This window comes from Diabrotica virgifera, chromosome 3 (genome assembly GCF_917563875.1).
Source record: "Diabrotica virgifera virgifera chromosome 3, PGI_DIABVI_V3a".
Taxonomy (NCBI): Eukaryota; Metazoa; Arthropoda; class Insecta; order Coleoptera; family Chrysomelidae; genus Diabrotica; species Diabrotica virgifera.
Window position 1 is genome coordinate 78,966,893 of NC_065445.1, and position 17,916 is coordinate 78,984,808.

Below are 17,916 nucleotides of genomic sequence, written 5' to 3' on the forward strand. Positions count from 1 at the left end.
ACTATTGACCCTCCCTAAAGATTAGAAAAATTAAATTTGGGGAACTCGGCATGCAAGGTTAGGTCTGTTCTTCGTGTAACCCGACTGGACTACCCTGCTATCTTTGTTATCTACCACATACGAAAATTGTTGTAAGGAAAAAAGTTGGGCTTCTCGTCAAAATGAAGCTACTTACTAAAAATTAGCTTGTTAGTAGTAAATGGTGAAAATAGGCCTGGGATCCCTGACTATATGATTTATAATGAGATCACTAACCACAGAATTTTAGTGTCGTTATTACAGTTGAGTCCGGGAATCTTTACCCGTGCATCATCATTTAAAGCATACGAAATAAGTCGATGATAAGTCGGAAATTGAAATTTACTAAACGCAACAGCAAGTCACTTACTGTCACTTGCTGTTGCATTTAGTAAATTTCAATTTTCGACTTATCATCGACTTATTTCGTATGCTTTAAATGATGACGCACGGGTAAAGATTCTCAGACTCAACTGTACGTGTGGTCTTTTTGAAGCTATGATTTTTTTGAGGAGTATTCATAAGTTAGTGTTGATTTCATGTAATCAAATGAACTACATAATCTTCTAGTAAAGTCGTCACAGGAAGGCAAATTTTGCCAATTTTTTTAAAATGATGGCGTTAGCACAAAATGGCACACCTTCATGTTTTTATATATTTAAATACTAAAAACACGTGTGTAATTATATGATCTTGTAACAAAAAAAAAACGAATGGAAGAAGCCGCATATATTTTAAAACTAACTGCAAATATATCACTTTCGTCGATCTAAAATGAAACACATTTATTTTCACAATAAACTCAAATTATTATGCTTTTTCTGTATATGAACTTTAAGATTATATTTTCTCTTCGTCTTAAAAGGGCAAAATGAACACTCTTTCATTGCTACATTCTTGCAGTCAAGTTGGACATGAATTCTCCACGACTGATACTTTTTGAATTCTCTTCCACAATCCAGACATTTTGTGCTGGGTTCTAAAAAAATAATGTGTGTGTAAAAAAAAAGAATATGAATCGTCCGGGATTTGAACCCGCGATCTCGCGATCTCGCGATCTCTCGATCTCTGGTCCAATGCCCTACCAAACAGGCTATCAAGGCGCCTGTTATTGACGTTTCGCATATACATAATTACACATCACGGTGACAAGTGAAATATAAAAATAGATATTTTATTATTTTACGTCCAAGGAAGACAAATCCAAAGACACAAAAATTATAATAAATAATACATTTACTAAAAAACACTAATATATTATTTTAATGGCTTATTTGCGCTGATACATAATTTGAAAGATTAGCAACGAACAAGATACTATTGAACGTAAAGAAATAAATTATTAATCACCTAGGTAGATCTTGGCCATAGAAATAAGGTGCTTTAAACTGCAGTTAAATATATCGCAGTAAATACTTAAGGCATTATAATAGCTGCACATGACGAATAGAGAAGAATTCAACATAAGGTTAGTTCTAGCTTGTGTATTTCTGAAAGTAATCGAATTTCTTACTGGATAAGACGGATAAGATTATAATAAATATACAATAAAATGTTTTAATAATACTCATCTTACTCCTGAGGAAGACAAATCCAAAGACAAAAATTATAATAAATATATTTACTAAAAACACTAATATATTCTTTTCACACCTGTTCTTGCACTGATATATTTATGTATACATAACTAGAAATATTTAGCAACTAAACGCCATACTGTCTGTGTGCGCATGCGCGCAGTATTATGAAATTTTACTCTCAATCGCGCCTAAAGAAGTATAACTTCAAAAAAACATAGATAAAACGGAAATTGAATCATATTATATCAAATGGTTATAAAAATGCTTTTGTGGTAAATATTGTTTTTGTACGCATAAACCCTTTAATATTGTATACATGAATTGTGACTGGATAAATTTGTGTAAGAGATTTATCAAAGTGTTGTTACGCCACTGGCAGCAAAATGATTTATACTTTCATAAAACCTACCGAGTCACTTTCCCAAGAAAATTCCCGAGAAATTCCGGGTATAAATCATTCAAAAGATGTTTTTATCCACCGAAAATTGTACCCAGGAAATCCCGGGTGGCAAACATTCAAAAGGTGATTTTAGCTACCAAATAGAAATTTCGAAGTTTACCAATTTAGTATTCGACCAGGCGAGTTGGGTCGTCACATTCGCATTCATTAGTTTAGAGTTTGGATACAAAACTCCCGCGTATTAGTTTAAAAGTAGCAATTAGATTTCAGAGTAGCTGGACGCTTACTTGTTTAGTTGAGTTTAAATGAGTAAATACTCTCGTGTATTTTATCGTGAACAGACACCTCGTAACGCGACAGTTCGTAACCGGACAGTTGGTAACGGACAATTCGTAACAGCGACAGTTCGTAACGGCGACACTTGGTAACGGCGACAGTTCGTAACTATACAAATTCGTAACGGACAATTCGTAACGTCCAAATTGAATTATTCTGTTTATTTTTGGTAACGTGGAAACTAACTGTTATTACAGTTATAATTGAAATTATGTTTATCAATTTAACGAATCAGTATGGGGATAAACATGTTTTATATTTCGTGATTCAATTAAATATATTAAAAGTTTTTAAACACAAACAAATATTTAAATACATACAAACTTTTAACAATATTCTTAAAAGTTTATTCCTCTTATTGTTCCTTAAATTTACATATGCCTAGATAAAGGTATAATAAAGTACTTAATTCCTGAAATCTTTAATCTGACAACCGTCTTTAGACATTCCAAACTTTTTAAATAAACATTTTGTAAATGAAAAGAAAGATTATAATTACCTGTTATTATAATAAACCTTGTGATTGGTAATAGCTTTGGGGCATTCAATCAACGGTTATAGTTGATAAGAGGGATGGCTTGTAGTACTTTAATACTTGGTTTAAATACTTATTATATTCTGAAACACGAAATATGAAATGCCTTAAAAATGTTTATCCTGATACTGATTCGTTAAATTAATAAACATAATTCCATTTATAACTGTAATAACAGTTAGTTTCCACGTTAACAACAATAAACAGAATAATTCAATTTGGATGTTACGAATTGTCCGTTACGATTTTGTATAGTTACGAACTGTCGCCGTTACCAAGTGTCGACGTTACGAACTGTCGCTGTTACGAATTGTCCGTTACCAACTGTCCGGTTACGAACTGTCGCGTTACGAGATGTCATGGAACCGTATTTTATATAGTGATTGTATGTCTAGGTTATAGTAAAAAGCTACACGTTTTGCAAACGCTTATTATAAATTAAATTTATTAAATTAAAGAAAACTTCCTTAGTTCATGATCTAGTTAGTGACCTTTAAACTGCAACAGTGACATTGTGGTTTGTGTTTCGCAGACTAATCTAAATGGGAAAGTGAATCGGCGGTTTAAAGATAAGAACTTTACGCTAAACTTTGAGCAAATCTTAATTTACTTATAATAACAAACTTAGTCATTAAATCACATATTTGTTAATAATTGTATTCTTTATTATCCACGTTAGTTGGTGGTCCTTAGAATGCCAATTTATAATGCTACTTTATTGTTCATCTTCCTATATTCTTGTTGATCATTAGAGCGGATGGTGAACCAATCTTCTACCAGTACTCCTGTCGCCGGGGGGGGGGGGGGGGTACAACGGCCTCCTTTATTCAGATGGACTTACCAAGTTTTTTTATGTATTTTGACCCGTAGAACAAGACTTTTTTGGGTAACAGTTGATCCGGGAGGCCGTTTCGGATAAATAGAATTTCGGTTAAAAATAACATTGTTTTTTGTATTCTTCTTGTATCATATTACATAGTATTCTTGGTCAAAGTTGGCATGTGTTGACAAATTAACATCGAATTGTTTCCATTTTGAGATAAAAATTTACTTTTTATTGACAAAATTATTGAAAAAGCCAGCCGTTTCGGTTAAACGATGTTTCGGTTAAAAAGGTTTCGGTTAACAAAAGTTTTACTGTATACCAGTTTTGATTATTTGCATTGCTAAAAATTAATTTTTTAATTGTCAAACAAAGCTGTAAACAAATAGTTTTTCCCGTGCCCAATGCATGCGTTTTAACGCATGCTAGGTAGAAATGACCTATTTGTAGGATGGCCTACTCGTTCGATTTTAAATGAGAAATGCATTGAAAACATCACTCAAGCACTATGTGGTTATAGCTTTGTTTAACAATAAAAAAATTAATATTTCGCAATGCAAATACTCAAAACCGATAGAATTTTACTTGAACTTTCAAATGCGGTAAACAGAATTGCTATTTTATTTTTTAATCAAAAGTTATTCGGGTTCAAAAATTGCAATTTTTCGATTTTTTGAAAGTTCAACCGAGTTTACCTATCTCGAAAACTATGCATCTTACGGAAAAATTTTTAAGAACATGTTTTGCTTAGAATGACTCAATAAATACAAAAAAATGTTTTGTTTTGCGAAAAATCGCTGTTGTGCAATTCCTCAAGTTCTTTGTTTATATTTATAACAATCTTATCGACATCCGGATCAACTGTTACCTAAAAAATTCGTGTTCTACGGATCAAAATACATAAAATTGTGGGTAAGTCTATCTGAATAGAGGATGCCGTTGTACCCCCCTGGCGACAGGACTACAGTGACCGATATAAAATATTATTCCAAAGACCTAAATGATTTCATATGAATTGCCTTGGGGAATTCATATGAAGTATTATACGTGTTATAGTGGTAGTACTTTTCTGTTGGCTGTATTACAGCTCAAGTCTCCATGAAATAGTCCCATTGTATGCAGCTGTCCCTTAACTGGCGTATGTTCAGTTTATTTTCCTAGTGTGAGTTGTGTTGTTTTGTGTGGCATTTTTTCCGTTACAGAAGTTGCTTTTTGGCACTCCCATTCTCATGGGCGGTTCTAGACCGAAGTAATTTGTAGCTGATGCTCTTATGGCAAATGCATCAGCTCTTTCATTGTCATACATTCCTCGATGCCCTGGAACCCATATCAGTGTAACACTATATGTTCCGCCAATCTGTCATTACAAATTGTCTCTATACGCTCTGAGCTTCGCTGGTGTCGCTAACTAGCGGAATACTAATGCAACTTTCGCCGGAAATTTTTAAATTTATTGTTTAATTTTTATCGCGTAATATTTACAACGCAAAAAGGTAATTAAATTGTAATCGATTTTTTTGAGATTTTGCTGATTATTTTGACCTATTGATGAAATATTAAAGTTTTACTTCAGATACTTTCACAATTATCGTGTAGATGGCGCTTTATAATTACATATTACGAAATATTAAAAAACTTAAATTCAGTATTTAAAACGTAAGTATATTTAGGGTAAAAATATACACCACAGCTTTGACTAACTAATATTTTTTCCTATTAATTAATGTTTTTAATTTCAATGTTTTAAATTAATCACTTTGACATTTATGTCAAATTTCCAGAAAAAGTTCACTGACTGGTCACTATACTGGCGCTCACGAACTTTTAAATATCCCTTCTACGTACGAGCTCACAGCGTATAGCTTAAACATTACAATAAATAAGACCCTCATCAAAAAAATGAAGAATTAAAAATACCTGGAGTTATTATAAGACGAGTAAGGTTTAACGATCTATTAGAGTAGATAACCAAAGCGGGCATGACTATAGAGATAGGGAAATCAATGTGTTAGAGAGAGAAGTACCTTCCCAATGAGTAAGAGTGAGATAGATGCTGACGTCACAAGGAATCTTCCATAATGGAATCTACCATAGTTATTTTCCGCTAGATGGCGCCACCAATTCGCCATTTTTATTCCATTTCAGTATTTTTATTTAAATTCGCCATTTTTGATCCAATTTTCCTTGACATTACGTCAAAGAAATCTACCATAGTTTAGCTATTAGCCGCTAGATGACGCTATTTTTAAATTAAAATAGTAAATAAATTAAAAATAAAACAATTTTCCGTTCAGTGCTAGTCGCCACGCTCTTCTTCTTTTTGTCAACTGTCTATTCTTCTTCTTTTACATAATATGTTATTTAAGCCAGTCACGTGCAGAAATCTAAGCTCTACGTGTTGCATACTATATTTTATCTACGACCGATAATTTAGTATGTTTAAGCGATGGTGACATCTCGTTAGCATTGGTCTGATTGTCATTGGTCTTGGAGATTGTCATACGTTAAAGGTGTGGGGAGTATCGAATATGTTATTTGATCCATAAACTAACCGTTACGAGCTGCATACTATATTTTATCTATGACCATAAAATAATATGTTATTTAAACCAGTCACGTGTAGAAATCTAAGCTTTACGAGTTGCATACTATATTTTATCTACGACCGTAACATAATTTATGTTTAAGCGATGGAGAAAAATTAAACATCATGTCATAAAGGCATTAGATATGTATCTTTACTAAAACAAATTTGTTAGTAGCGTCATGTCTTTGAGTGAGTACAGACATAAAGTTGAACAGTTTCAAGATAAACTCATTGAGTTACAGAAAGATATTAAAGTATATCAGGATTTAAGAAAAATTATCAAACAATTAGAGAACCTACATATTAGCGATAGAACATATCCACTAGGACATATTCAACCATGGACGATAACACCACCAGCGGAAACATGAAAAATGAAATTAATAATATATTCGCATTGACATGTTTAATTTTAATGCCTGTATTTATCTTAATTTTAAAAATTATTTTTAAAAAATTGTAAATAGAGCATTTGACACGTAATATAAAAATTGATGAGTAAAAAAGGAGTTTTAATTAAAAGTCAATAGTTTTCTATACATTTTTATTATAAAACATAATTATACAGGTAATATCGTATTACAAAACCATTGGCGTAGTCGATCCACATTTCTTTCGGTACATAAAAACACTCCATTGGCGTGACAGGGGTTTGCATCAGGAGCAAATTTACAAACGCAAGGCGTATAATCAAATTTGCAGACATCAATAATTGTAGGAAAAACTCCAATCATATTACATTTCTGTTGTAAAAATCTGCTTTTTTGTTCTCCTCGAACGTAAATGTAATCGGCAGCATACAATAACTTGGATTCTAGTATTTGATTTATTTTGGAATATTCCACATCACCATTGGAATACCGAATGCCATGCACGTTTTTCTCCAAGAAGAATACTGTCTTCTTATCTTGATTAGTTAATGAAGTAAACGGTTGCGGAGACGTAAATATGTAATGATGTCGTTTAAAACCAATTTCAATGCTGAGTTCCTTGGGTACAAACCATCCATCTACCATAAATCCCTGTATGTCAACTAAAGCAATCCTCATGATTGAGCGTGATGAATGATACTGAGTGACGTACTCTTTAAACCGACTTAAATAATATTTTTGATAACTTCTGTTAGAGGAAAGTATTCGAGTAGGCTGTCGTGAACAATTAAACAGTAGGCTCGAGTGCCTGCCGGAAAACCTTCATCTGCTTCGATTTCCAGTTTAACATCAACGGTTCCTGATCTGAATGACGTATCATCCTGCTTGGAACAGTCAAAAACAAATAAGGCATATTTCTTGAAAGCAGCATAATCTAAGATGGGATGTTTTGTTGAGGAAAGAGTATAACTAGGAAAGAATTCCGTATAGTTATAGTGAGCTATAGCATAGTCATTCTTTGCAAAATCCAATTGCATTCTCTCGTTAGGCCAGTATTCTCCATTAATAACTAATCGCACGCTGGACATTCTAATGTGATCAAATAACGTTGGATCAGCGTGTATGTCATCTCGTTTAGAAGTTTGAAAAGCCACAATGACATAGCGTGGGCGTTCAACAGATGAAGTTGTCTTTACACTCCATATCTCGCGTCGAGATCCTGACGTAAGTGAAGGTAGTTCATTGAGCTCCCATTTACGGAAAGGTATAGTTATCGGCACATTATTCTTAATCGGAGTCATTAATTCAATTTTCATATCATCATTGGGAAAGACATGCTTGACCTTGAGTTCCATGCTGGAAACAGTTAAAGATACTGTTGTTGTTGTTGTAGCATTAGGTTCTTTCACTAGAATACAGTCTCTATCATTGCGTGCTCGAACAAATCGAAACACTTGACGGCCATAGGTTAATTTATTGTAGTCGTTGAAAATGTTGAATATATGTTTTATCGGAATCAGTAGACTAAAGTTGTCTCCCGATATATGTGGATTATTCGGATAGTTCCATCCTGCAGTACTGAGAAACTTGGAATCTTCAGGAGTATAACATAACAAACTGCGAATAGTGCTAACTACACCTGGGTCTCTAACTATTTCCATATCATGTGAACTTTGGATATACGTACATGTATCAAACAAGAAAGCTCCAGCATTCGGTGCAAGAGAAACCACTTCATCACCTACTTTCTCTATACTTCCTTTAATTTCCAACAGCGTTTCGTGTATCCCAAAAAATGCATCTGATTAATTTATGATAAATTCGACAACGTCACTATTATTAAATGATTTGATGTATGGTGTATATGTCCGAAATTCTTCTTTTCTAATAGTATTATCGAACAGAGGTTTTTGGTAAAGATCGAAAATATGAGGTTGAGGCTCCTGCTGTTGAACCCCCCGTCGAATGTATTGACGTTTTGACATCTTTCAGCTTTAATCCAATGGCAACAAGAAAGGCTTTATTGGCGGCAGACACGTCACGTCGCATGCAGGATCTGTGTGAGACTAATGGATATTGACTTGAGTTTTGTTTTATAATTAAACCCATCTATATCGTTTCCTTAAAATCCAAATGGAGCGTACTTTTCTCTCCTCTAAAATTGACAGGTCTTAATTCCTGATCGACTATACTAACAGTAATTTTGGTAATTTCACGTATACTGCTGCTTATTGGTATGTATATAGGGTTATGAGGACGTTCATCAATAGAAAAACCTGGATCAACATTTATCGGAAAATGCAGAATGGTGTGTACAGGTCTGTCTTCGTAGAAGGCTCCTTCAGTAATGTTGCATTCAAATAGTAGACTTGATACTTTTATAATATTTACAGGTTGGTCTGAAGAATGCATTTTTCCTGATTTTAACACTCTATTTGAGGAGAAACCCAATAATTTACCAAGACTATCTTCTTTCTCGAAAGTAATGGTATGATCTTGACAGAAAATTTCACATTTAAGCGTATTGTTGTTCGGTTTTAAAGTGAACTCCTGAACCGAATTGTATATACCCATTAATTTATTTCGAATGTATGCTTCGATATCGGTAATTTCATACGATCCTGATGGAATTTCGATATAACGCAACTTTGTACGATCATTCTGCTCATAGAAATAAAACTTTTCACCATCAATGTTTGGAATTGAATTAAATGTATGAAATCCCAACACTGCTACATAATACTGCCGTAGCGGATCAAGCACAAGAGGCACTTGAGGAGTAAACGAAAACTCGTTTGTAGTACTTGTTAGGGTCAATAATCGAGACATGACTGATAGGAGGTAAAAGGTGCAGTAAGTTAAATACCAAAATATGTTAAACATTTCTTTATTTTTCTTAGAATAATGTTACATGTTTTTCTTGTTTTATTTATATTTTGTTCATAATACGGTATTCTACAAAATACACATACACTTTCCATCGTCCCACAAACATCGCACCATACGTGTTTCTTATAGTCTTTCTTGCAAGGTAAATAATATTCTAGTGCATGGCGAATATCTTGTGGTAATTCATACCAGACATCTGCGCTTATATTTTCCATTATACAGAAACTTTAAGCACAAATGTCCACAGTTTATTTGGTTATAACTTTGATATTGATCGTTATTATAGGCAATTCTTCCACCATTCAAATAGGAAACTAGTTCTTGAGGTGGCTTCAAGCAACCATATGAATCAAAATACTCTATGTCTTTGTTTATCTTTCTGTAAGCTACCCAATGTGTACCAGGGTTTGTTGAAATGTCTAGATTAATTATAGCACATTCATGTTTACGAGGGTTACGAGGTAAATTATCTCTCATAAACACACCACGAAAATTTGGAATTTTAAGTAGTTTAACAAATTTATTCAAGTCCACATTGGTTAAAGGTCTATTAGGTAGCTTCAGCGGTAGTTTTTTGACTTTTTTAAATATAATCCAAAGCCTCCTTTAGCGTTTTTTCGAAGATATAATCCTTTGCCTAGATGCTCCATAGCTTTATTATGACGTTTGTCCTCTTCTAGTTTCTTTTGAGCATTCTTTGAATCAATTACAGTCTTTGCGATGGCACTTGCACCACCAGCCAAGCTACCAAGAGCTGATAAGCCTGCAAAGATGGGGATTAAAGGTAAAATACCACCAGATTTTGATTCGAATGGAATGATTCTTGGAACTCGTACATTTCTTTTCCCACCTATATTCTTCACGGCTGTTCTAGCTGCTGCAAGTGCAACTAGGGCTGATTTACGCAAATTTGGTGACGGAGGAGTTCGTTTCAACGTTCTGATAATTGGTTGTAGCACGTGTCGCTTAAATGAACCAACACCTTTACCACGTTTCATACCCATACCTAGTTTTCGTTTAACTTTCATTGCTGTAGTAGTCAACCAGGCAGTGGCTTTTTCACTCAAAGATGCGTCGTTTGCTGTAACTCGTTCCCACGCTTTGTTTTCCAATACCCAATCTGCTTTATGTCTATCTTTCAATGAATTACTATGAGAATATGCAATATCATGATCTCTCGCAGCTCGATCTAATGGATTTATCCCTGGATCTCCACGAGCTAGACGTTTCTGTAATTTAGTTCCAGGTCCTAGATACTGATAACCAGGGGCATGCAATTCAAACGGTATATTGTTGATCAGAGAATTCAACACTCCTTCACCTTGAACGACTAACATTGAAATGAATCGCTTCTTGAAAAATTTCTTTATATAACCAAGCGAATAAAATACATCTTAATCACAATATGAAGGTCATTCAACAAGATAAGACACTAGCAGTGGAGAACTTGGATTTTGTCGATAACGTGACAAGAATCAGTAAACATGGTGTATTGCTACCACATTCTTTTCGTGCTATCGTATGTGGCCCAAGCGGATGTGGAAAAACGAATGCTATGCTGGCATTACTGTTTGATCTAAATGGCGCTAAATTCAAAAATGTTTACGTATATTCAAAATCGTTGTTTCAACCCAAGTATCAGTTTTTGAAGGAAGTGTTGGAATCTGTGAAAGAGGTTGGTTATTTTCCATTTAAAGACAATGATGCCGTAATAAGTCCTGGCGAAGCTAAACCAAACTCAGTATTCATATTTGATGACATATCTACGGATCCACAACAAACAATACGTGAATATTACTGTATGGGAAGACATAAAGATATCGATTGTGCATACATATGTCAATCATACAGTCGAGCAGGCAAACAACTCCTGCGTGATAATGCCAACCTTATTGTATTGTTTAAACAGGATGAGCTCAATTTAAAACACGTCTTTGATGATCACGTCTCACCTGACATGACATTTGTTCAATTTAAAAAAATTTGTTCTGAATGTTGGCAGGATAAGTATGGCACGTTCGTAATTGTTAAGGATTTCGATATTTCTAACGGACGATATCGTTTAGGCTTCGACAAGTTTATAAAATTGTAGTTATGATCGAAATACACGCATTCCATAACAACATGTTGGACAAAGAGGTAGCTGCACGCAAGCGTAAAGTTGCTGAATTAGCTCAAGTCATTCGCAAAAAGTATTTGGCATTAAAGCTAGGTAGGACAGAACAAGACGATACGCTAAATAAACTCTTTGAACCCATAACTAAACCACTAAAAGATATTGCACAATCCTCACATCATGCTATTAATAACAAGCTTAAACACGTCAAAAAGGAAGAGATGAAATCAGAAGAAGAGGTGAAAAAAGAAGATAGCGATGACGATGTATTTTCCGATACAGTATCAACGAATCATGAAAATGAAGATTTAAAACAATATAAAGAATTAAATAATACTGAAGTTCATCACAATTCCATAGGCCATCTTAAAGGTGTAACTGCAGAAAAATATCTTAATATTGTCAAACCGTTGTTTAAACCTAAAAAAGCAAAGAAGCAATCACCGAAAATTAAATCTACTAGATTAAAGAAACTGTCTCTCGAAGGTCAAGAGAAAGCGACTCGTTCACCACCGAAAACTCGGTCTACTACATCAAAGAAATCGCCTTTAGAAGTAGTAAAAGCAACTCGTTCATCATCGTCAGCAACTTCATCTACCTCCAAAGGATCAGGGTTCATCGATGCTTCTCATTTGATTTACAACGATAATCCTATTGAATATGTATATTGGGATGATCCAAATGAACTATGTGATAGACTCGAATTGTTGATTGCTTCCCAAGAAGCAGGAAACACATCCCATAGTAACGAAATTGTTGCCATTATCAACGAATTACGTGAAGCAGATATTATATATTAATGTTAGGTCAGATTAGACATCATTTCCAACATGAGTGTTGATAAGTTTGGTCGTCATCATTATCGTTCTAATGAACAAGCTATTCAAAAGCTGCGTGAAGGCTTCAAACAATCCATTTTAGATTTACAAAACCAGATACATGCAGTAAATAAGGATATTAAACGAGATCCTCCTGTAGCAGGTATACATCTTTCCAACAAGAAATATGTAGATGACCACATTGCAAATATAAAAAATTTTCTGCGAAAAGAGATTAACTTGATGCAAAAAGAATATAGTTCAAAAGATACTCAACTTGAACAAAAAATTTCTGACTTTCAAAACTCCATCGGTAAGATTGAAAGCAATTTTAATAAAAAAAATAATGAGTTATCTGATGCAAATAAACTGGCTGTCTTGAAAATATCTGATTTAACAAAAGAAATGAATGATTTACAAAAAGCAGTAAGTATCCAGAATGCAATAAAACAAGAATCTGTTGGAGAAAATACCGTGACAGTAGATAGGATTAACAAGGCATTGAATCTACAAAAAGCTACAGAAAATACCTTGACAGTAAATAAGACTAACAAGAGAATAAATCAAATGTTGTCCTGAAAAATAATTTCCCATCGAAAATACTTAATAAATCAAATGTAACCTACATTACAGAACGCAGTAGATAACATTACTTCATGGGACAATCGTCTTAAGTTTAAATTCGTAATGTCTAAAGAAAAACAACAATTGGTCAACGAATTACATAAACCAGCACGAAAAAATTATCCTCGTCGACGAACCGTCATTAAAGGACTAGATGATTTATGGCAAATGGATATTGCTGAGATGCGATCCTATGCCAATCAAAATAAATCTTACAAGCTCATTCTTGTCGTAATTGACTGTTTTTCAAAATTTGTGTGGACTCGACCATTAAAGACAAAAACAGGGGAGGAAATAACAAAGACGTTTGCAGATATTTTAAATCAAACTAGACGAGTTCCGAAAAATTTACAAACAGACCAAGGTACAGAATTTTTCAATTCCAAGTTTCAAAACCTCATAAGAAAGCATGGTATTAATCACTATAATACCTTTAGTGTTAAAAAAGCAGCCATATGTGAACGCATTATTCGAACATTGAAGGAAAAACTTTACAAGTATTTCAGTCTTAATGGTACTTACAAATGGATAGATACATTGCCTCAAATTACAAAAGACTACAATAACACGAAACACAGCAAAATTCGACTTAGACCTATTGATGTTAATAAGTCTAACGAAAAAGAAATCTTACGAAAATATTACACTCACTTGAAAATTTCAGGTAAAAGAAAATTGAAAGTTGGTGATATGGTGCGTATTAGTAAAAATAAACACCTTTTTGATAAGGGATATAAGCCAAATTGGACAACAGAACTATTTAAAATTACTGAAATTAAAATAACAAATCCCACAACATATTTGATTGAAGATATGACTGGAGCGCCTATTAGAGGAGGATTCTACGAAGAAGAATTACAGAAAACAAAAAATACAGACATTTACTTAATTGAAAAAGTATTGCACAGACGCGGAAATAAGATGTATGTTCAATGGCTGGGTCTCGATAGTAAACATAATAGTTGGATTAATAATAAAGATGTGGTTTAGTACTTTTTAATGCGAATGCAACCTTGAAGAGGAGGGGCGCAATATAAAAGACCGCTCAGCAACCTCGCTCTCAGTTAGTTCACCTCGCTCCTCAACATGAGTTCTCAAGATAGTGGTTATAGTTCATCAAGTTCTATTGTGGTATTCGATGATTCATCAAGTGAAATCAATTATGGTGCCGAACTAGACCAAGTCTTAGCAAAATTCGAAGAAGCTGCGAAGAATGAACCATACTACTTGTTAGAAGCCTCATTTCCACTAGATAGTTACATAATTAAAGTTAGTCTATCTCCAGCTAGACAGTTTACGGCATCCGTCATTTTATGCCAACATGCCATAAAAGAAGAATTATTCGACGGTCAAAGAATTAGTATAGACAAATTTGAGTGGAGTGACATAATTAACCTGTTTTCACAAAAGATGAATGATTTTTTCTATGCAGACGAGTTTGATCCTGTCGAGTTTCAGTGTGGAGACTACTGCAAGATACGACAATTGGTGTTGGATTCAATCAAGTTCCTTGTTATTGAAAAACATGGTGTGGAATACTATTTAGATGAAAATGATGTTACGCAAATTCTACAAGTACACCACAGTATAGTGACTCATCGCATATCGTTGTTGGAAAATTTAAACTTTCATGCATATTATACAAATGTTGTATATTTTTTGCAACAGAATTTTTGTACAGATACTAGTTTATGTGGTCCGTTTGAAGCTATGACTGCGTTTTGTGAAATTTCTCCAGCAGATACTTTGTTAAGCCATGCTATGAGAGAATATGTATATTATTATAAAATTAAAGTTGTAAATGACTTGAATAACTTTATTTGTTAATAAATATTATATATTTAACACTTGTGTTTTATTTTCGTAATATATTTACAAAAGGATAATGAAAAAATAATATTGTACAATAGTCATTTTATTAAAAATTACTGAGGAAAAGTGATTGTGTCTTTTCAACAGCCATACACATTTTTAATATCCAAGTAAATGCCCTCAGCGTCTTAAAGCGATTATATTTTTGCTAAAAAATTATGGTATATCACAATGCCCCCAGGGAAGCGTCTTAAAGGATTCTGGTATTAAATATCGTTTATCATCATAAGGACTTAGGGCCGTTTTTGTTTGCTCTATGCTGAATACTGAATGTTGATATGACCGAATACACCTTTGGTTTGTGCTTTTAATCTTATATTCTTTTAAACAATTTTCAAAATCTTCAAATGTGATTATATTTTTGACTACATTATATTTTACACCTTTTGCTTTTTTGGTTATACCTAAATTTTGAATACCACAATCAATTTGTTCCTTGTTTAGTTTCAGTTTTAAACGTTCTCTCTCTTTTTCTCTCTCTTCATCAGTTGTTTGTAATTTAAATGTATACATTTTTGATCTTAGACCAATAAAATGTGTAATAATTTTTCCATTAGCTTCATCCTTCATTAGACCGGGTATTTTTTTATTTAACCGTTCTATCATGTACGGGTTATTTTCCGAATAGTCAGATGTATCGAATTTACAGTTGTGTGCCTTTAAAACCTCCTTATATGCATCTAAACACTGTAATTCATATATAAAGCTATCTGTATCCATGTACAATAACATACAATTTTCTTCTCCCATCGTTGGAAGCATGAAGGAGTAATGAAAATCATACATACATAATTTTGATATGTCTAGGATTGCTGCACCTATATACAGAGGTTTATTAAAGCACACTACTGATTTGGTTAGTTCGATGGCTACTAGGTTTTCACTAAAGATAGTACGACTGTGAAACCGAATACTTGCAATCAAGTTTTTGGCTCCATACCTTCCATTCCAATTTTTACATATTTTTACAGTTCTATGCCTCCTTATATTCTCCATGGTCTTACCGAACACAGCATTGTTCATCATTTTATAGAGATTTTTCTCAAAACTGCTCTTAGATGCAGCCCGTAAGTTAGTATTTAACTCAATATAGGGTCGCAGCCATGCAGATTGATTAAATTTCAAAACTTTATGTATTTTAGTTAAAATTAATCCGTTGGATAAAGCCTGCTTTAAATTTCTATAATGAATAATATATTTTGACTTATTAAAAAGAGTTGGCAATAATTTTGGTAGTTTTGAACCGGGAGGAATGCGGTGTTCGGCAGCAAATGGAAAATCTTTATGTTTGTCGTGTAATTCACGTGGATACTCTAAGTCAACTTGAAAGAAATAGCCCTCCTTCGCAGCATTCGGAATTGACATAATATCAATATGACCCTTGGGAAGTTTAGTGGATTTAGATGCAACACCAAATTTGGTTACATCTTCAATCCACTTAAATCCTCCAAAAGGTAAATATTCACTCATAGCCCAACCATAGAGATTATTTACATCTAAATACATGATGTACTTAGAGGGTTGTGTGGGGTCATATGTTGACATGTACTTATTGTTAGCTTCCGAAAATCGGTTACTACACACAGATATTCCGCCTCTTATGCCTTTTTCAATAAACAAAATCATATCCACATCTTTTAATAACTCTAATCTACATTTTGTATACCTAAGCATACAGTCCCATGTATACCCTGGTATGGTATAATACCACGCAGGATCTAAATGGTACGTATCCCTACATTTTTGTCTAAATTGTTCAAATACATCAGCCAGAAGCAAAATATCTGTTTTTAGGTACAAATCGCTATACTCTCCCAAATTTTTACATTCAAATGTAGACCAAACTTTCTGCGCATGAACATACTTCTGTTCGCTAATATGTTCATCACATAATTTATTATAAAAATGACTAATTGTAGGTAAAGAAGTTTCCTCTAATTTTTCCAAACTATCGACATAATCATAGCAAAATACTCCTTTGCAAGTTAATAAATTAAATGCATCATCATCTAAACTATTAAATTCTTGTTTTAAAATCTTCTTCTCTGAAGTATCTAAAAGTGATGCTAATTCATCGAGTGAAGCTCCCATAAATCTCATAGTATCGATAAATCTTAGTCTAATTTTATGCTCATCTGAATGTAGAGTAAAAGAAATATATTTTTCTTTATTAATAGGAAGTAAGCTCAGGTGCCCATGTTTGCATAAATCGATAATCATGAAATGTGAGTCATATCCACTAAAATTATGGAAGGCTACTGGCACAACAAACACCTTTCTGAAGTTTAAATTGCATGCTTGGTGTGCAAATCCTCTTACCTCTCCGGTAAAATGATCATGATCTACCACAATTATATCTGTAGCTAAAAAGCGTTTCTCACAAATATGACAGGCAGTTGCCTTACTTGTACTAGGCTTTTTAACCATAGGTACAATTGATTTTATTTTAGAATCGACAAATTTGGATATTTCAGCCATTTCTTTTGCAAACCACTCCATGCAATTTTCACCTCTGTAGCTTCGAAAATATGATAAGCTGTCATCGTAAGCACATTTTAAGTAATAGCCTGCACTATAAGGTACATGCTTTTGGTATTTTGCTGTTTTGCTTAGTTTTACATTAGAATCTATAAAATTATGTAATTGACATTCAAAATCAGATCACTTACCCTCTTTTTTATTCTAAGTTTCAACGATTTCGAACTTGGCTGCTGGATGTTCGTTTCCACTGCAATGGATGAAACCTTGCTTATTTTTTGCTAAATCCGCCTAAAACAATAACAACTTGCTATAAACAACTTGACTCTTCGAAAAAAAAATCGATAAAAATAGAAAAAATATTGCGAGATTTGAAGCAACGCTACGAGACTCTGAATAGAACCGACACAAAACATATATATCCAAACGAAGGGTCTCTAATAAAAAATTCAAAGCAAAAGTCTTTTAG

General features: G+C 33.5%; 2 protein-coding genes across 2 annotated transcripts; both read right to left on the reverse strand.

Moving 5' to 3' along the window:
- Nucleotides 1-7,375: 7,375 nt before the first annotated feature.
- Nucleotides 7,376-8,311, reverse strand: LOC126882521 (uncharacterized). Its single transcript, XM_050647488.1, has one exon. It carries the CDS (start codon nt 8,309-8,311, stop codon nt 7,376-7,378), a length of 936 nt encoding a protein of 311 aa, XP_050503445.1.
- A 6,814-nt stretch (nt 8,312-15,125) lies between these two features.
- On the reverse strand, nt 15,126-17,447 carry LOC126882522 (uncharacterized). The gene has a single exon (XM_050647489.1). The coding sequence runs from the start codon at nt 17,445-17,447 to the stop codon at nt 15,126-15,128; it is 2,322 nt and encodes a 773-aa protein (XP_050503446.1).
- Nucleotides 17,448-17,916: the final 469 nt, after the last annotated feature.